This window comes from Sciurus carolinensis, chromosome 4 (assembly GCF_902686445.1).
Source record: "Sciurus carolinensis chromosome 4, mSciCar1.2, whole genome shotgun sequence".
NCBI lineage: Eukaryota > Metazoa > Chordata > Mammalia > Rodentia > Sciuridae > Sciurus > Sciurus carolinensis.
The window spans coordinates 95,805,476-95,827,454 of NC_062216.1; the positions used below are offsets into that span (position 1 = coordinate 95,805,476).

The 21,979-nt window shown below is 38.6% G+C and overlaps 1 protein-coding gene across 1 annotated transcript in view; it reads right to left on the bottom strand.

Moving 5' to 3' along the window:
• Tmtc1 (transmembrane O-mannosyltransferase targeting cadherins 1) overlaps nucleotides 1–21,979 on the bottom strand; it is a 253,580-nt gene that overhangs the window by 201,705 nt on the left and 29,896 nt on the right. The window contains 1 exon segment of the mRNA XM_047550906.1: nucleotides 19,894–20,097. Coding sequence (XP_047406862.1) covers nucleotides 19,894–20,097 — 204 coding nt within the window.

Genomic DNA, 21,979 nt, shown 5'->3' on the forward strand with positions numbered 1-21,979 from the left:
TATTCACCTGCTCCTTCTTCAGCTGTTCCCAATTAGAAAGTAAGCCAGTAAACCCGGTCATAAAGGTCCTTAAATTCCCAAAACATAATGGTTAATTCAGTAGTAATTTATTTGGAGTACAAAAAGGGAGAGGAATCACAATGAGAAAGTACACCTAGTATGTGTTTAAAAGTGGAGAAAGACCCTCAGAATGTTGATATTTCTGTTAGTATTTGTTAGCATTAAGCATGAGTTGTTTTATTGCCTGCTTTATGCAAGGTACAATGGGTACAGTAAGTCTTCCTTCAAGGCCCAGTCCATTAATACTAAGTGAAGCAGGAGCGAACCACATACTGGAATTTGGGGAGTGGTGACCAGTTAAGAATAAAGTCAAATCAATAACAATCTATTTTTTTGCAGTTTTTTCCCAGTGAAATCTAATTCTTACTAAAAGACAATTTAATTCAGCAAAGAAATGGACAGAAAAAGAGTCTAAAATTCTAGCAAAGTGAATTTTTTAACAACATAAAAGCAAAGTAAACATTATGCTCTTGGAACAAAAATTTTAAAAAACAAACTGAAACTGCCTGCTACTTTTTAAGTAAGTATAAGAAAATGTGAAGTCTCTGGCTTCAATATTAATCTCATTTTCTCCCCTCATTTACTTGATAAAAGTCAGATAACCAAGGGAGATCAATATAAAAATATTTTCATGTGTTGGATGCACCTTTTTTTTTTTTTTTTTTTTTTTGCGGTGCTGAGGATCGAACCCAGGGCTGTTGGATGCATTTAAACACTCAAAAAGAGAATGAAATGCTGTGTTTGGATACACTAATGCCCACGGATTATTCTAGCCACCATAGTTACCACATTTGGGCATACACTTAAAAAAGATTTTTAGTACAAATTGACCTAATTCTTCTAAGCCAGAATATCAGTTCCCATGTGGTTTCAGAATACTCTTTCTATTATTGTACAGTTTTTCTTGGCTATAATTGTCTCCTGATCATTTTTTCTCTACTACAACATTTAAACAAGTTTATTCTAATTCCCATAAGTGAGGATATGTATGATGATTATTTCTTCTGATTAGAATATTGTCTTCTTGGAGTTAGTCAATTGAAGAATATGTATGAACTTTAAAATGATATGTAATATGCTATAGTAAGTACTGTCAGGATGAAAAAGAAAAGATACCATGAAGACTTTAAAAAAATTTTGAAGTTCACATAATAAAGGTTACAAACAAGGGGTAGCAACTGATAGCTACAAATCAGTAAAGCAACAGTTAATGCAACAGGCCCTCAGATGAAGGGAACTAGACTAGCTGGGTGCCCAGGAATCGGCTTTAGGCAGGAAGAAATGGCTAAGTAAGTGGATAAGGTGAAGGCATGGAGATGCATGACAAGAAAGGAAAATCATGGCAACCAGAAACACAAGGTACATTCCAGGGGAAGCACACAGAGCCATTTGGTTGGAGTAATCTCACAGTTGTTAGAAGGCACTAGACAGGTGGACAAAGAAAGGCCTCAAAGTCAATCAGTCTATAAGTGCCAAGAGAAAAGCTCTATGGGACCACAGTTCAGAGACTGCCTGTAAGGACAGACAATGCCTGTTCTAAGCCTGGTCCTAGATCTGTCTACCTGGAACCTGCCTACTAGCCTAGGTTTAAAATAACACTAGCCATCTCAAAGAGATCCTTTAAGCATTTAAGTATTATCACAGTACTTAGTATATACCACATGATAAGAAACAATTTTTTTTAGTTTGTTTTCATTATGAGCCACCCTGAGGGGTCTAGGTTTTGTTGGGTCACCATTGGTGCAGAGTAACATAACAAATTATTCATCTGGAAAACAACATTCATTACTGTGTCCAGAGAGAAGCCAACTCTTCCCACATCCCTTCATGAAGACACCTCAATGCAGCTTAAAGTCAGCCCAACAGCATGGATTTGAACCGGCTTCTTCCCCAGTCACATCATTCCATGATACCTGAGACCCTCCAGAACCAAGCCCCTCATATCTGTACTCACCAACAGATCACCAATAATGCTCCAGTATCTTTTCTTATATATGCTGAACTTCATAGTACAGTGAACAGGAATTAGGTCAACACATTCCAATATTTATTCCATGTTATACTCTTGACAAGTTATTTTCTCTGAGCTCAATTTTTTGACATGTAAAACATGGAAACAATAAAATCAATCTGAATGTGTTGGTATAAGGTTTAGAGATAGAGGAAAAGCCATCAGCAATTCAACACAGAACGCTAGGCACTGGGAGTTATCTAATTAACCCGGGAAGCAACTCTGTGAGGTAGATGTTGTTTTCACTCCAATTTTACTATAAGGAAACTGAGGTTTAGAAAGATAAAAGAACTTGCAGAGTCACCCTGGGGAGGGTGGCAGAGCTGCGTCTGAACCAGCAGAGTGACGCCAAGACTCTTCATCACCCTCTCCATCCCCATGATCTCATAACCCCAACAGGGTAACAGAATGGGCCAGGGCCAAGGTCAGTCCCCAGGCCTGGGGCATCCTGACCTCAGTGCCTTACCTGTGAGAATGACTTTGGTTGACAGAAAAACATAATCAGCAGAAAATCCTTAATATCTTCTATAATGGTGTTTATTTACTATCAAGTTTTTAATCCCTAATGCAAAAGAACTGGTAGCCATTTCAATGGCAGAGGAAAGCCAAAAAAGTCAGGCTAAGGTCCAGCTGCTCACCACACCACACCTCTTTTCCTTCCAGAATTAACACATTTTAATAAAAATTTCCATCTTCTGAACACATTCTGCCTTCTCCCTCTCCCAGATGCAACTTGACAAAATTTGCAATCAGGTTGGCTCCATGCCTCACTGTGAGTTTGAATTTCTTATGAGCTACTTCTTTATTCATTCCTCGTCAGTCTCTCTGTTTCTATGCCATCAATAATTTTCCTGTACTCAACACATCGTGCTCTTTTCTTCACCTGTTTCAATATTGTTCTGCTCCCTCTATTGTTTTGCTTGGGAAGCTTCCTATTTCTTTGTTTTGACAACACAAGGCCATTTTTTTTTTCACAGCAGTTTCCACAGCACATTAATGCACTTTAAGCTGTTTACTTACTGTTCTTTAAAGACCAGCATTCAACACTTCACTGGGAAAAATAACTTGCTTCTGCTAGTACTGCTTGAGTGTTTGCACCTTTCATAATGCAATGATCTTCTGTTCTCTTTTATTTTGCTCAGGTACAGAATGTGCCCTAAAATGAATGTTGGGGCATCTGCTTTTTCACTGAGCAGACAAAAAGCATCGATTTAAATTACGACTCCTTCTTTCCTAATGAAATCCTGCCTTTTTTCTTATGTTTCCACATGTCTCTTAAACATCAGGAAAACACAAGTGATATACATATCATATTTCTTCTGAGATGCCTTTCTGAGTTTGCCTCTCTAGTAAGGCACTGCATGTTCTCACCAACCTGAGGAAGAACTGGCATGCTCTGATTTTTTCCAAGTGGGATGTAAGAAATGCAATAATTTCTCCTGTGCATGAACCTCTGACCCCTTCCCCGGACACCAGTCCGTCCTTCCTCCTGCATGTCCTAACATTTGACATACCCTTCCTTTGGGCTGTCATGGTATGCAGATGGGTGACCTGTATAAATAAGCTGGAGGATCATAAGTTCTACAAACAAAACAGATTTTATATCTGAACAAAAAGCTTTCAGAATGTACCACATTTCCCATGTACTTGATACGGGGCTGCCCCATGAGCAATTGTTTGCAAAACTAATTTTTTGTTTTGTTTCATTTTGTTTTATGATACCACTTTATTTTCCTTAGTTTCAGTAACTAATTTTTTGAACTTTTTATTTTCTTCTTCTGTATTTTAGAACAGAAGTCATCATGGTAGATATTTCTAGGAGGCATGAATCCTTCTGCCTCAAGATATTTATTGCCATTTTAAACTGTAGTGTGTTTAAGGAGATTGCCTGAGACCTCTGGGGCTATTCCAACTCTGTAAACATAGTCAAAACATAATTTGGTGAATATCTGTTTCTGTGAGCTGTGCTTCATGACAGTATTTGGCTCCTGTTATAAACATTAGCCTCTTGCAGGTTAAAAATATCTAACAGTTCTAAACAACCAATCACATACCAACCGTGTTCTCATTCAACTTGAGAACCGAACTGACCTGGATTGGTTAAGCAGAGATAAAACCTATGACAGAAGGAAACAGTAACACCTGCTCAGAAAGCTGAACTCTTTAAAGGCATCTAACCCTCAGCGTTCTTCAGTTCTTCAGGGAGGGGCTATCCTTAACTGACAACTTGGTCAATTACTGAAAGTTATGAGATTTCCCATCAAAATCAGTCTTGTCCTATAGTGAATTGATTTTAAAAGCAAAGACTCAGAATCCAGGCTACAGGGATGTGATTTTTCAGTTCTCCATTATTACCTGAATTTTTGCAGGACATTTAGCAACAGCAACATTTAGGTAGACAGACCTCTAGCTGGTCTACTATCCCCCTGGTCTCCGTTACTGAATCTGTAAAATCCGGGTAATAATGGTGTCAAACACTTGGAGTCGTTAGGAGAGTAAGTAAATTAATGTATGTAAAATGTTTAAAACAGTGTGCAAATATAGTAAACAAATTTTAGCTATTATTACAAATTATGGTCAATATATTTTGGGGGTTACTTAATGGGATTCTTCATTATATCCAATAAAAGAAAGATTACCTCATTTTCTAGTAGGTGTTTAATAAATACTTATGAAAATACACTCACTGAGGTAGTGAGATTTTATAGAACCAGCATAAAAGTCAGAGGAGAGGAAAGAAAGCTGACTTGTACCTCAGGGCAAAAAAAAAAAAAAAAAACCCTCCCAAGGTGAGGTGAGCATGGCTAAGAGTCACTATTGGCTCAGACGGGATTCAGGACCAGGAGGTCAACAGAGCCATAACCACCTCTCCCTGGCTAAGCATCAGCTGGGCAGCAAGTGACAAGAAGGCAAGAGAAAAATATGACAAATAGTTTCATATAATTTAGTTTTCCCAGACTAGCTCTCTCTTTGTTATCTCAGATTCAAAGATATCTCTCAGGTATATAGTGGGTTATCCCTCAGCCTGTAGTGGGTTAAGGAGATCAAGACAAGAAGAAATCTCAAGATTACCCTAGTACATTTTCTTCCTGCTTCATAGATATTCTAATCCATTTCTCATGTGGAAATTGATCATGTGACCAGATTAACCAGGAGTGGAAGCACAGTTTATGTGGGATAAATACGGCATCAGAAAGCAGCCTCTCTCTAGGAAACCTAGGACAGGCCTACTCCCGGGAGACACCAAGGGAAAGAGACCAACAGCAACATTTAGGTAGACAGACCTCTAGCTGTACCAATACTGCTTCATTCCTCAGGGAAAACAAAAATGGGCTGGAAAACATATGACTAAAAGGGAACATAGATGTTCATTATTGTATTTTTCATATTTTCTCAATATTTTTAATTTCTCAGACCAAAGAAAATCAATATAAAACCAGAAAAGCAATCTTTTCCTCACTGATTGTTTCTCTTACAAAATAAAAATAAAAAACTAATGACATGCTAGTATACCAAAGAAAACACTGCTTTGGCATATCCATGGTGAATGCTTTCAGAGATACACATTAACTTTGAACCACAAAGCAACACACACACACACACACACACACACACACACAAACACTCAGAAATGTCACACACAGAAAAGTTCCATAACAGAGCAGGACACCATTCAACATGAAACTCAGTGGGTAGCATTCAAGGGCCCAGGACTGCATATCATTGAATAGCTACCTCACTGCTACTTTACAGGGATTTTTAAGAACTGTATTAAAGACTGCTTACAGATGAAATTGACACATCCCCCTTCACCTTAAGGTGAAGAATGTCTTTCTGAAAAGTGCTAAGTCGAGTGCTGTGAATAGAGAAGCCCACTCACCTACAGTATGAAGATGACAAGTCTGAGACTCAGGCAGAGTATCAGCACCCAACATGGAAAGCGGGTGAAAGCCACTTGGAACCCAAAAGAGTCAGAGACACAGGGAACAGATGAATGCTCCTAGGATATTCCTGCTTTCCTCACAACAGACCTTTCTAGAAGTTGTTAATAAATCCAGAAAAATATTGTAAAAGGCTTGACCTCCACATCCTGGAAGTTCTACACGGCAGATCAGATAAACGTAGGTTCAAATCCAGGATCTCCCACTTTCTAAGCTGTGTGATGCTATACAAAATATGCAACCTTTCTGAGCTCTGCTTTTCATGTGCATAAATATGGTGGAAGACCAACTTCCCAAGGACATGGTGACAGTTAAATAATCTGAGTCATGATCATTTCCTGACATTCCACATTGGCTCCCTCTCACCTCCCAATGGGAGAGAAATAATGAATAACAAAGCCCAAACTTTCAAAACACTGAAAAGTAGCAACACAGATGTATTAAACAGTGGCTTATCTACCCACTGACCTTTTTCAACTGCAGAATAACTAGACATCTCCAGATTGGTGTGCAATAAGTGCCAATCGTGTCCTTTACCCAATTCATGTCATTTATAATAATAATTATTATATTTTATTGATCTGGAAATCAGTTAATTCAAGTTTTCACTGCTACTCGGTGAGAAATCTTAGACCTAAAGCCCCTCTGTGTGACTCCCAGGATCCAGGTACCCAGCCACTGAGCATGCCACCACTCCACTGTCATTAAAGGTAAACAAGGAGGGAAACTCTACAATCACTTTTGGAGAAAATGGCATCCTGGGGCACTCTGAATCAACATACTATTTTCCTCATGCGAACATTAAACTGCTTATTACTATTTATGTTCTAGAACTCAGAATGTGAGACACAGACTAGGTCAGAATTTATGTTGGCCAAAGTGAATCACTGGCAGTTAGTAGCTGCCGTCTGATGTTGAGCTACACTTGCTGCATCGCTTAGGAAAATGTAGTCAATATTAGGTTGCAGAGCTTCCAATCAATCAAACCAGAAAAAGATATTTACTTTGCATCTGCTCATTTTCTTTGCCATGTAGAAAAGCAATCATCTGTTCCAGTACAAAACACAACAACTGCCTGGACACAATACACATAAAAAGAAATGATTATTTTAATCAGAAAGTGGAAATCAAAATTATAAACAGCATACTGAATGAGTAATAGGAAGGTATTAGCAGTCGTCTGAGGTTGCAATTATTTTCTGTTTTTTTGTTTTTTTTTTTTTTTTGGAAGACAATTGTAAATTGAAAAGGCTTAAACCAATTAGCAGGTGTGGATAAATGACTAGGTTTCTCCCTGCAGAGGGCTAAGAAAACACACCCTTGAGGTTCCTGTTAACTTTTCTTAAACATGAAAACTACAAAATTACAAAACTATAAAAATGTATAAAGAAACTTCTATATAAGAGTCTATCTTAACAGGAAATATTGAGCTTTCACAAATATGCAGGATTTGATTATGGGAAAAATCTCAGAACTACTACCATTATGTCATTCTCAAAAACAAAACAGAACCAAATGGTTTGAATTTTCTAATTATCACACTTAAATAATATGCTCCATCTGGCCTTATGAGCAGACTTTCCTACAGAGGAATCTAAATCAGATAAGCATGCCACTGCACTGTCGCTCTTCCTCTACAGGATCAAAGTCCCTGGGCATAACTCCCAACCTCCTCCACTCCTGCTGACCTCCTCAGTCTTATCTCCCACCACTCATGTCCTGAGCTACTGTAGTTGCACACACTCACAAATACACATACACACACACGTGTGCACACACACGTTCTGCGGTCACATACCTCTGTGCCTTCGCTTGTGCTGGGTTCTCTGCCTGCAGATGGTTCCACCTCTTTCAGCTCACTGTCTCATCTGTGAAGACTCAGTTTGAGCCAAAGTTACCAGATTGGCTAAAATAACCTCTCATAAGTCTATCTTTGCATTTGCCAGAGAAATTCTTCTTTTATTTGTATTATTTCCTTGCTGTTCAGATGTAAGCTAATCCTTGCTGGACCAATCGGAATCTCTTACTGAGAATTTGAAGTGAGGACACAGGAACTCTAGTTCATCTCTTGCAGAGAACTGAACTGAATGACTGTGTGAAGCTGGAGTCGAGGCAGTTCTGCCTCATTCAGTCTTTTAAAAGAGGAGAAAGGAAAAACAATATGAATTTTAAATTTTTTTAAAGAAGCACAAGAGAACCTATGAAGCCCTGAAGTGACCAGAAAAGAAAAAAAAAAAAAAAAAAGTAAATGTGTTGACTTGGCTAGTTCTGAGACCAGAAACCAGGCTCAATATATGCCCTTGGGTGCTAGAGATTTCAGTGTGTCCTCCCAACAAATAACCCAATTTGCCTAAACATGTCTTTTTTAAAGTCTTGCGGTTTGCAAACAAATGATCCTTAAAACATCTGTATATCATAACTGGTTAGTAAATGTCAATTAAATGTATCAATGAACTTCCCTTTAAGAATCAACAAGAGTCAGTTTGCAAATGTACAGTTTTAACTACTCCTGGGATGGTTGAAGACAACATACATTTAATCTTAATAAATATTGACATTTTCCATCAATATATTTGACCTAAGTTCCAAACATTCAAGCAGTCAAGAATCTAGAACGGAAAAGGAAAAGAGAAAAATGACATACTAGCAAAATGTCCTCCACAATCTGTTTAGTCTCTCATGAGAACCTGTCATTATGATATCTCATTTTAGAGTCAACCTTCAACTTCCACACAACTTCCAACTACACACATGCCAATGGATTATGGTAATTAAATAAGAGGAAACATGACAGTGCAGTATCATAAGAGTTTGAAGAAAAGAGACCATAGAATATCAAGTGACATGGGACCACCCTACCCTGTCTCCTCTGTGACATTTCACAGATAAGAAAAACCAAGATCCAGGGAGGTAAGTAACTGGCCCAAGAATTACAACTTAGAAGCCAAGTAAAACCCAGTTTTCCATCAGCTGGGCTCCTCTCCATGCTGTCTTCTCATTTCTTTATCTCCAGGGCAAGTCAGGAAACAAATATTCTCCTCCAAAAACAAGAAAAAAAAAAACGAAAAAAAAAAACTCAAAACCTAATCAGCAATGCTGCATTGTTCAGGTTTTTCATAAACTACAAGAGAGGAGCAATAATGAGAGCTTAATGCTCACAACATTCTGTTCTCTTGGTCATCAACCATAATCACAATGCTATTGTCTGCTTATAAATGGCTGGAGATTAGCTGCCAAGCTCCACGTATCTGAAAGTTTACCTGTCCTCTGCAGCTGTAAAGAAGGGAGAAACAAATTGCACCAGGGAAAAATCAACGAGCTCTCCTCAACTTAGCAAGACAACCCAAACTGCAGTTTTATAATTAAAGAGACTGCTTTTTTTAATCAAATCTTTTTTCATCATAATTGCAGTATGGATCATTATTCCTTTTACAAAGTCACATTCCTTTCACAGTCACAAAGAAAAATCACTTAAGAGAGCCCAAATGCAAAAGTATGAAAAAAAATTCTATGATGAAAACTTAACTGTCAGGAACAAAACACTCCAGCACTCAAACACTGAAATACATCAGTTATTCATTACCTACCCAGGGCATGTCCAGCTCTTAACATAAAACACAAAGGCAACTCCTTCCCTCCATGCCATTCTGCTGGTTGTTTAGGATTGGTGGATTTATTGACTTATTTTTCAATTATGGTATGTTAATTGCCTTCATCCCTAAAAATCCATACTTATGTTCCCTTTAAACATTTGACCAATATTGTATAAGTTAAGTCATTAAGTGCAAATCTTAAATGCTGGGCCCCTCGTGGGGACAGTAGCTTAGGGTGATTTCAAAATCAATAGCATTTCCAGTTTATGAAGTAATAAAGACCATGGTTTGAATAATATAAATAGCATTAAAAATTCATAAATCTGTAACATGAATAATATCTTCCTATATTGTTACAAGGTTATCTGTCTGAAAAGCTACTGAAGTAAGTCTTTTATTACTTGATTTTTGAAATAATGACTTGTTTATTGAAATAATGTTTTATTTGATAGTCATTCTACATACATCAAAAATTTCATTAAAAAGAAGTCAACAGTCTCAGAAGCAAAGAATAGGTATGGATTTTTGGACAACTTATAATGAGGATGGCATTCATCAGGTCAAAATGACAATCACAGGTACTCCATTACCTTGCCAAACTTTGATGGACTTTCCATCATTGCTACAGGATTGCTTTCCCTTTATAATCTATTTTCCTCTAAAATACTGTAAACTCATAAAAGGAAAGTAGCCAAGCACTATAAACAAGTCTAACCAAGACTATACAACTCTCCATCATAAATACAGCAAAAAAAAAAAGTGAAGATTATGAAAGGAAATGATTTTTAAATAATTCTTCCACAGTGGCTTCTGCATAAAATAAACATGGGGCGGTCAAGTCTTAGCATTTATGAAAAGTCACAATTACAAGCTATTTTCACATATTAACTCATTTGTATTAACTCATTTGTTTGTCACCATAATCCCATGGGGTAGGTACTAGTATTACTGTTTTTACATAGGAGGAAGCTGGGAAAGAAGGTTTAAGCAATTTGCAAAAGCTCATACACCTGGTAAGCAGTGGAGGAAAGTCAGAACCCTGGCACTATGATAGAAATTCACGTTCTTTATTGCTATGTAAGCTGCTTATCTCAAAATTTTTGTAAAAATTAATACTGTCAGGTATAGGTAACACTTGTAACATGGTTCTGGCCACTGGTAAGTGCTACAGTGGTACTTTGCAGTGTTGATCATAATGGAAATCACTATCAGGATGCTAGCTTCAGAACTGTATGAGAATTTTCAAATCATTTGCATTTCTACAATTCTGTTTACCTTCTGCTGAACAAAATGTCCCTCCAAACTCTTCTTGAAATTTTTTAAATGTTTCTTTCAAGCTGTGTATATTATTAAAATCTGCCACACTGGATCTACAATACACAGTTCTAGATTAAAATGTGTGCCAATTTTCAGGACAACAAATTAGAAATCCCATCAAATTATCTGAAACCACAGTATTTATTACCCAGCATAGAATAACATTCTTCTGAAGGATTTATTTATATATTCCCTGAATGTTTACAAGATCACTCCAAATTCTCAGCCGGTGACATTAAAATAGAGAAAGAGAAAAGAAATTAAACTGGGTGACAGTAGCATTACCCAAAAGAGCAAAGAAATGCAGTACATTCTCAACAACGCCCTAAAGTTCTGGCTGTTCTGCAAAAGAGAGGAGAGCTTGATGGTGGCCTTGAAGTTACAGCTGTCACCCTCCAAGCAGCATGGACCAGAAGTTCAGGATTCCAGATGGTGTTTGTTGAGCTGATGGAAACACAGGAGACCTGAGGTCCGTTCCAAGAGCCTACTGTGACACTGAGGGAATCTCATGCCAACCACAAATGCCTACAACCTAATAGCTTTCTCTTTCAACATATGCCCTGTGCATCCCATTGGAAGTAAATGCCTAAGCATGATTGCTCTATACTGAGGAAGGAAAGCACATATCATTCACTGACTGAAATTCACAGGGGTTTCAAGATTGCCAAGAAACAGTACCCAATCAAGATTAAGCAGAATGAACCACAAACCAGGAAATGTCAGCAGTTAGAAACTCCACCGACTGCAATCCATAAATTAAAAGGAATTTTGCCTCCTTAGCATGTGATTTATTTGGAAGAAGCTTCTAGTGTTAACTTCTGAATGTAGCCAAGAAACACTTTATTGAAATGATCTGCTTTTGTGCTAAGTTCAGTCAAGAATCAAAGCAGAATGCAATAAACTTCTGGATGAATTCAGCAAGGTAATTCTGGCCTTAGCACATACTCTAGGTCTGATTCAGAAGGAATCGAATTGTTATGGGGCACAACTTAAAAACAGACCGATCACCACTGACAAGTCCAAATTTGAGAGATTTTATTAAGTCAGCCGGCTGACTGTCTCACACAGTTCCACAAAAAATGGCTATTGGGAGAACAGCCCCAACCATGGGGTTGTAGGGGTTCTTAAACCAAAATCACATCAATCATAAGTGTCTATGGCTATGATTTGAAATTACAGACTAACATCATGAGATCATCAACAGAGGGAGAAGTGGGTCAAAATGACCCTTACCTAGGTACAAACTAAAGAATGGTTATGAACATCCACACAATCACTGTTCACATGGTACATTGTTTAGAAGCAATAGGAATCAAGAGAGCAACTTTTCTTTACATAGGAATTGACATTCTGTATTGTTAAACATGTCACACTAAGCAACTGATGATGGGTACAGAGGTGGGGTGTTCCCATGGGAGAAGCTTATTTCCTACATAACATGGAGTCTCAGAGCAAAATGGAGTCTGTTTGGCCATTTCCCTTAGAGTCTGGCCTATAACATTCTCATGGAGCCAGATCTGTCAGCCCATCACAGTATCACTCTCAACTAATAGTGAGAATAGGAAAAAGAAAAAAAAAACTTATCTTCAAATTCTTTCTCCACCAAAGAAAATACTTTTCTGCTAAGTTTCATATTTGAGGGGAAAAAAAATGACTAAAGGAATTTGGGAAACCAGCTTGTATATGTCAACCCACCAAAGAACACTAAACACACACTAATGACACTATCCCAAAAAACACAGATCCCAATTAAGAAGCTTTGTAACCCTAACTGATAAACTCAGATTATTTTTTAAAGTAAGTGCTTTACCTAATTTATTTTTCAAAATAAGTTTCTCAGCATTTCTATTAATCCTATAGCAGACATCATCATTTGCTCATCCTTGCCAGTAAAATATTTCCTTCTCCATAAAAGGATAATTGTCTGCAATAACCACTCACTTTCCTCCTGCAGTGCCTTAACATTCCCTGAGCACACCTGCAGCCCAGACTCATCAGAGGGTGCAAAGTCTTTGCAAAACTATTGTCAACAAACGATTAAAAAGCTTGGGGTTCGTAAGCAGCAAAGATCAGAACAGGATTTCATTTTGATCTTATGTCCATATGATAGCACCTCAGTCATAAACTATTATAATGTTGTTTGGCAATAAATAACTTTAATTATGCCAGTTGGTTTGGTCACCATCATTATGTAATGCAGTCTGAAAGTCATTGCTTTCTTGGGTCTGCCACCACCAAACTCCTACCTCCCCCAAATACAGCACAGTTATCTGGCTGCACCATCTAAAGAATGAAGTGTTTATACCATAGAAGAACGTTAATTCCATGGCAAAATGTGGCCCAGCTCTTTAAACAAAGTAGCAATTAAAGAACTTGCGAAACCTCTTTAAAGTGAATCTAGGTTATCATCTACTTCTATGAGGTGGTTTGTGTTCTTAACATGTACTGATCTCTGAGGTTTACACTTTTATAAAGAGATTTGAAAGCAAGGGAGGGGAGATCTATTAAGTAAACATACACTCCACTTTTAACTGTTGGATGTAATTTCTGTGTAGACCCATTAGTTAACTCCACATCTTTTTCATACCGTCATTCCACTTATGAAAGCAGAAGCTGAATGAGATTGAAAATGGCTCATCTGAAATCAATCAATGGTAACAGTGTACAGGAGGAAGAGGAAGAGAATCCAGTTATTACTCATCAATATTACAGGCTTTTAGTACAGATTTTTTCTTTCCTGTCACCTGCAAATCTCACTTCACTATCTCACCGAGCTACTCTCCTGGACAACGCAAGGCTGTTAATGATGATATGAAACACTTTTACCCTCCTCCCAGGATCATGTGTGTGTGGCATAAAAGTTCAGAATCCTATCTCAGGAGTTTAATTTGTACAGCATTTCTTACTTTGGGGGAGAAGAGTACAATGAAAGCCTACAGAAATAAATCACGACAAAGGACACTTAAAAGATCAGTTACCCATTTCATTAGTGAAGGTCATAGTATTTCTATGCCTAAGTCCCTTGAATTTAATTACGATTTCACTATAGTGCCAAACTCTTCTCTAGTCCTAAATCTTTATTGGTTCTTTTGTTTGCATCCTTATGTACAAGGTATTTACAAGAAAAAATTTTAAGATTCACTAAAGTGAAAATATAACTACAGTCTCACCCACAAAGGTAGAAAACAAGCCCATTTTAGAGTAAAACTGTCACGATCATCATTCAGTTAAGTGCTACAAGGGCAGTTTTATTTCACTGTTAAGTTCCCAGCACCAAAATAGTGCTGGCACACATAGTAGGTGCTTAGTAAATATTACTGATGAATGGCCTATAACAAACTTGCAGGGTCAGAGTGAAAAGAGGAAATATTCAAGAATTTGTCTTCTTCAATGCATGTAGTGGTCATTTACATATGAAATCAAGACTATATGTGAAGAATGAACATGAGATTTTTTTTTTTTTTGCAGTGCTGGGGCAGAAACTCAGGGCCTCATATGGGTTATGCAAGAACTCTATTACTGAGCACACCTCCAGTCCAAGATAACACTTAGAATCCACTGAGCTTTCTAATGTGAAAGGGAAGTATGTCCAAGCATATGAATTTGATATTCTGAAGAGGGTGGGGTAGGGAGGAATGTTTACATACAAAACATTCTCTTTTAACACAGAATGATTCAGTAAAAAGTAGTATCAACTGAAATGCCATCTGATTCCAGAGTGTGTATCCTCAGTTACAGATTTTTTCATTATACTTTCTACTCATAAGACAATTACTAAGTCACACATAAAAACAGGCAACTAAATAAATTGCTTGCATTAGAATTTCCCCGAGTTTGAAGTTTTCCTGTGTTAGGTAATTTCTGAAAACAACACTTTACCTGATAGCGGTTAGTCCAATTTTTAGTCTGACCCATACCAATGCATGCAATAAAAATACTGGAAGTTCAACCAAGAAAGAAAACTCCCATACAAACTCATTCCCTACAGGTTCACCACTCCCACAATACATCCTGGTGATCAGAAACCCACATGGAGTAATAAAACAGTATTCACAAAACTAAGCTAATAATAACAACATGCTGTCTGCTCAATGGAGGGCCACAGCATACTAGGGATGGATTTACATGCTTATGATATACACTACTACTTTGGGTCCTGACAACCAATCTGAGAGTAGTGTGCTACGTTTATGCTCACAGAGATAAAATAACTTGTTCAGGATCAAGTGACAGAGCCATGATTTAAATACTCCATCTATAGAATCAGAGATCTTAGAATGGGACTTCCTATATGAACTTATTTTTGCTTTACACTTTCTGACAAAGGCATAAACATAGGGTTCAAAAAATGTTTTAATACTAATCACATTTATACCTAAATATATGACACTTTTCTTTTCCAAAGGGAAAATACATGACAACTTTCATTCTCAAGGAGGGGAAACAGTCCTTGCCCAGAAATACATTAACTTGGTAAGAATCTGGATGTGTAATCTACAGTTCTCCACTGCCCTTTCCAAAATAGCCTGGTGCTTAGAGTTGAAAAAATAAAAAGTAACCAACAAAAGCATGTCACCTAACTCCATGTGTTAGCACCCAAACTCTCCCCAAACTCAAATGTACCACCACCCATATCCAAGCAAATCAAGAGGTGTCTCATTTGTGGACACATGGATGACTGCAAGAATCTTTCTACCCAAGAGAGTTCAACAGGGAACAGCACCCACAGAATACCAGAGTCTATTTCCACTTCAGAGCTAAGTTCTCAACCAGGATTGTGATCTTCAGAGGTTGGCAAGTGGCAAAGCACAGGTATAGGAGTCAAGTAGCAGTGGTTCTAATCCCAACTCTACCATGTACTAACTCTGTGAATTTCAACACGGTTTGTGAATCTCTAAGATTCTCAGTTTCCTCACAATAGGGGGAATTACAATTTCAACACTCAGTGGACACAGTGATGGTGCATGGGATAACCAAGGGAAGAGCCAGCCATACAGTAGATGTATAAAATCTTCTCCCACCCCCTGAAAGACCCTCTTCATAGGTATGCCATTACATTTTCAGGAATTTTGTAAGGTGATTATTAAAAACAACTATTATTAAAAATTAAATTATATAAACTTCAATAAATTGCACTCAAAGCAAAGATAGTAAGGACTCAAAGCTTGTCACTTCACTTTACTGTTACCTGTGCTCTTGAGACTATTTACAACTACTGAATCTGTCTGGTAGAAACACTGGATTATGGCAGGCAAACCCAACCCCAGCAGTGATGTCACACTTGTGCTTGAAATTAGTCATGCTAGAAACATTTATATGTAAATTGGTAAACACTGTAAGTTAGAATTCCTCTTTAGAAGGTCATTTATTAAACAGTAAATAGCACCCCACTGGTATTTATATGTCATTGTATCCCTTTCTGTTCCAGCATCTTTTATTTCTCCTCTCTACAGGTAATAACACACACACGCACGCGCGCGCGCACACACACACACACACGAAATTTAAAACAAAAACCTAACATTCCTCTAACATGTCTTTCCTTATTCCTTCATTTTCAAATTTATTAAAAAATGTTTCATCTATGCTGAATTCCAATACTTTCTCATGGTCCACTCAAACTTTTTCACCACTGAAACCAAAAGGCATGAAAAGAACGATTTTAGAGGAAGAAAAGTTTAAGTTTATTCAGCACTCAAGGTTTCAAAGGTCTCAGTCCACAGAGAGCTGACCCCACTGCTCTGCGTCCCAAGGTGAGGCACAACAACATCTTTGGCAGAAGGGTGTGGAGGAGGAAAGCAGCTCACTATATAGCAATCAGGAAGCAGAGAGAGAGCTCAGCTCAACAGGGACAAAATATAAACCCCACACTCCAATGACCTACTTCTTCCTACCTGCCTACAGTTACTGCCCAGTTAACCCCTATCGGAGGATTAATGCACTGATTAGGTTAAGGCTCTTATAACCCAATCATTTCACTTCTAAATTTTCTTGTGTTGTCTTATACATGAGCTTTTGGGGGACACCTCATATCTAAACCATAATACACTCATTAATTTATTGGTTTCAAAAATATCTAAGCAACTGCTATTAGATAGACCCTGCATGCGAAGTGTAAGCAAACACAACATGGTTCTACCCTCATGAAGTTCACAGGCACACTGCAGTCTAACCTCTGCTCCACCCTGACAATCTCCAAGCCTCTCCTAACTCCTTTTTCCTCCTCTTTTGCCTTCTGTTTAAAATAAAAGAAAGAAAGGAATGGAAAGAAAGGAAAATGACAATTTTCCAATTGCTTTGTATTCCTTTCCTCCATGGTGCTCCACAACAGGTCAAGATTTTCTCGACATTTTGATTGTTCATCCCACTTTCCTCTTCCTCAGGAATTTCATGCACTACTATGATTTTATCTGCTTCCAATTCTTAGAAACCCCAATTCAGTTCTTTCCTAGCTTTCCCTTCTCAGTAAGTTAGACCCCCATCCACCCAACTGTTCAAGCCAGAAATCTAAAAACCCTTGTTTCCTTTCTTTCCCTCTTTCTTCCATCCCAAACATCAGCACATCCCATATTCAAAATACATCCTAAGTTCACCATTCTTCATCTCATTCTCTGCCTCCTTTAGTTAAGACCCTTTCTTTCCTCACCCAAGCAATAGACAGCCTCCCAAGTCTTTTCCTTTCCTCTTGCCTCCCAAGACCATGCACCACAGAGATGCTACAGAAAACCTTTTGAAAGGAAATATAATCAGGTCTCTCCACACTTTTAAAATAAAACCTCCAATGTTTTCTGTTATGATTTGGATCTAGAAATGTTCCTGGAAAAGCTCAGGTTTTTAAAGCAATGGTCCCAGTACAGCAAGGTTCAGAGGTGAACTTTTAAGACAATGGTTAAATCATAGAGGCTATAACCTCGCTGGTGGATTAATTCCATTTGAATTAATAATTGGAATGGTAACTGTAGGCAGGTGGGGGTTGCTGGAGGAAGCTGGTCACAGGTGGCATGGCATGAACTATATCTTGTCCTGGTTCCTCTCCCTCCCTCTCTCTCTCTCTTCTCTATTTGCTTTGTGGCTGCCGTGAGTTGATGTAGCTTTCTTCCACCATGCCTTGCTGCCATGATGTTCTGTCTCACTTCAGGCATAGTGCAATGGAGTCAGCCAATCAAGGACTGAACCTCTGAAACCATGAGCCAGAATTAACCTTTCCTCCTCTAAGCTGTTCTTGTCAGATATTTTGGTCATGGCAACTAACAACTGACTAACACATCTTACCATTTCATTCAGAATACAATGCACATTTGCTTTTATGACAAATATGGCCCCTCATTTCCTGGTCCCTGCCCATGCCCTGACAATACCCCTTACATTTCCCACTTTCTCATCATTCTCAAACCAAAACCTCTCTACCCAGATCTTTGCAGGGTTGGTTCCTCACCTCATTCAGCATTCAGGGGGCATTCCCTGACTAGCCAACCCAGTTCCACCAGGCCTACCAGTCATTCTTCATCACCTCCAGTTCACTATCTACTTAGCATTCACATCGCTTATTCACTGTTGAATGTTTACTGTATGTCTTTCTCTCCAGAAGAAGGCCACACAAAAGCAAGCACGTAGTTCTCCATATTTGCTAGGACATTTCTGGTGCCTAGAACTTGCCTTACCCCTGTCAGACACTCAACAGATATTGACAAATCCAGCAAGCAAACACTCAAGCAATGGAGCAAGGTATTAAAAACAGCAGGGCTGGGTTGTGGTTCAGTGGCAGAGTGCTTGCCTAGCACATGCGAGGCACTGGGTTCGATCCTCTGCACCACAGAAAAATAAATATTAAAAAAAAAAAAAAAAAAAAAACAGCAAAGCAGGCAGGGGCTGTAGCTCCTAAGTAAAGAGCTTGCCTCGCATGTGTAAAGCCCTGGGTTCTGTCCCCAGTCCTACGGGAGCGGAGGGATCACCAAAATGAGAATTATTAGAAACAAAGACCCCGAAAGGAGAAAGTTTTAATAGACCACACAGAACAATAAGAACAGCAAACTGAAGTAGTAAAGTGCTAACACCATGAACAGTAGTACCATACGTCAAAATAATTGGGAGGCCATTAGGCTGAGGTTGCTCCAGTACCCTGGGCTCTACATAAGGAAACCAAAATTCAACTCAGAGGAAATGGCAAAATGAAACTCAAGCTTAACCAATCAGAAATTGTCAACTGATCTCTAACTAGAAACTTTCCACTGGAATGATCGAAATAAGGTTACTGCTCCACTTTAACCAATCAAATATTTCTCTGCTCTACTTCTGTATTTCACCCTTTAAAGGCCTCCCCTTCATGCCCCTGCATTAGCACCTCAGACCAGCTGTGGTTTGGAGCTGCCAATTCACTAATCACTGCTCAAAGAAATCCTTTAAAACTGTGAAATGCCTATATATCTTTTAACAAATGTGTACTAAATTCTGACTTGCCCGTGAAGCAATGTAATTTAGTGAGCACACCTGTGCTGGAAAAAAAAAAAAAAAAAAAAAAAAAAAACTGCTAATTTTCATAGCTAAGTCAAAATATTCAAAAAAAGAAAGAAAAAAAATGAACATTTCATAAACTCTATAGAGAGGTAGAGTCCCCTGGACTTCCTCTCATACTTGGGCTGTAATAACATCATAGCAAACACAAAGAGCAGGGAAGAGAGGCAGTGGTGGGAGAGCCCTCTCCTTCCCCAGAAAAGGTGGGTGCCTGTCTTCTGATGCCTGAGGTATAAAAGACCACAGGTCATTGCCCTGCATCTTCTAGCTACTCCTTTCTCATCCAATCTAATATAGGAAGGAAGAGAGGGAGGGAAAGAAGGAAAGGGAAAGGAGGGAAAGGTGGAGAGAGGTAGGTCACAAAGAGCTGATTCGATGCTTTAATTTCCCAGCATCACAGGTGGCACTACATGATACTGAACATCAAAAACACACACAGCCAAGAAATGCAGCCCCGTACCTCATTAGAGACCACACAGCTCGCGGAGATACCGGGAATCCACTGCTCTTGGGTTCTGGTGGCAGTGGGGAATGACAGCCACTCCAAGCTCCTTTGTGAGGGAACCGCTGCTTCCCGTTCTCCGGGTGAGGGTGGGCTGGCAGTGAGGAGGGCTGGGGACTCCGAGGCTGCTGTGGGCTGTGCCGATGGATGACCCCGTTGCTCCTAATTGTGCACAGAATGGAAGGGAAACAAAGTCAAACAGAAAGAGCAGGCACAGAAACACCAGCACCCTGTCCCAACCCCCAGGTCCTGCTCCCTAGAAGCAACCATTCCCAAGTCTCTGAGCCCTTTGTTCTGGTAGTTACCATAATATATATATATATATATATATATATATATATATATATATATATTATTATATGTATATATATATTTCATACTATAATATAAATATATATATGTATATATATTTTAAACATAATTACATAATTATTTCTTTTTATCAGTTTTGTAACTTATCATGTTGATTTCCTAATACAGATCAGAACTCAGTCCTCCTTAGGTGGTCACCAAGGCACCCACAGACACACACATTTCACTTTACCCCTCACATTCCAACTATGGTCTTCTCATAATATTTGATTTTGGTGGTATTCAGGATGAGACATTATGATGATCTGTCAAAGAGTGTTCATAACTGAGCAATCCAATGTACTCTTATTACATTTTCTATTATGATTCCTCTGACATAAAATTCATAATCACCAGGACAAAACTTTAAAAGTATGATACCTGCAAATGATGCTGAGAATATGAAACAAAGGTGATTCTCCATGACTGCTATAGTCATTTCATGAGCAATGATTCAGGATGTGACCCAGTGAACATGCTTCTGACCTAGCAGCTCCACTTCAACAGTAATGTCAGAGAGAAACCTTCATGTATTTGCACAAGAACACATGCACAAAAAATCTCACTACAGTTTATAATAGAATTAATGTGAAAACACCCTAAACTCCAAACCTAGAATGATGGCTACATTATAACTAAATATTATAGAGAAGTAAAAATGGATGAAATACAGCTACATATATCAACTGATGCATCTCAAAAGCCTGATGTTAAATGGGAAAAAAAGTGATAACATTAATGAAAAGTTTCAAAATACATAAGATACTACTACTTGGTATATATATATATAAGAAATGCAAAGTGCCAAATTCAGGATTATGTTTATCCTTACAGAAGGAGGGTAGGGACTGAGGTCAGAGAATGTCATTTTCTACATGTTAGAAATTACATCCTCATTTAAAAAATAAATATAAGAAAAGCTAACTTTCAGGGGTTGAACTTTTCCTTTAAATGTTTCCTCCTAAAGGTGATGTCAAATAAAAAATATACTACTCCATTCATGTAGCCCAAACCTAAGTTTAGGAATAAATTACGCTTCTGATTCCGTTTGTTTCTGTGACCACTTCTTTCCTGCTGCTGGATCACACAAGGAAAGTCCACTGAGCACTAAGATGCTGATTATAAATGAGCACATACAGAGTGGAGGGGGGTAGACTCCTAAGAGTTTGTGCAACTTGGTGCATGTGTACCATGGGGTTACAACTTTGTGAAATTCTCAAAGGGGTTCATAACCCCCAAATGCTCACAACCTCTGAGCTGGCATTAAGTGTCTCATGATGCCTGAGCAAGGACACCCTACAGTCTCCCAAGTCCCTGTCCTGTGTTCTTTCCACAGGGGCAGTGGTGCTTGGAGGTCACTGAGCAGCTCAAGGGTCACACAACAGATGTGGGTCCAATCCTGGTTGCCCCTGGGCTGAGTGGCAGTGGGGAGGTGCTTTCTGAGCCTGCTTTCTCCTCTGTGAAATGAAGACCACATTTGCTGTGAGTAAATGGTGTGGCACAGCGCCCAGCACCCAGCCAGCACACAAGGCATGTGAACCATCCAGGGCCAAATTTTCCTGTCATATGCAACTGGTTCCTGCCTACCACCTTTCAAGACTGTAGTCAATCACCTGTGTAATTGTTTAAGTGAGGCCTGTCTCCCCAGCATCCTCCTAAGCTCTTTGAGGGAAGGAACCCTAACTGTCTTGTT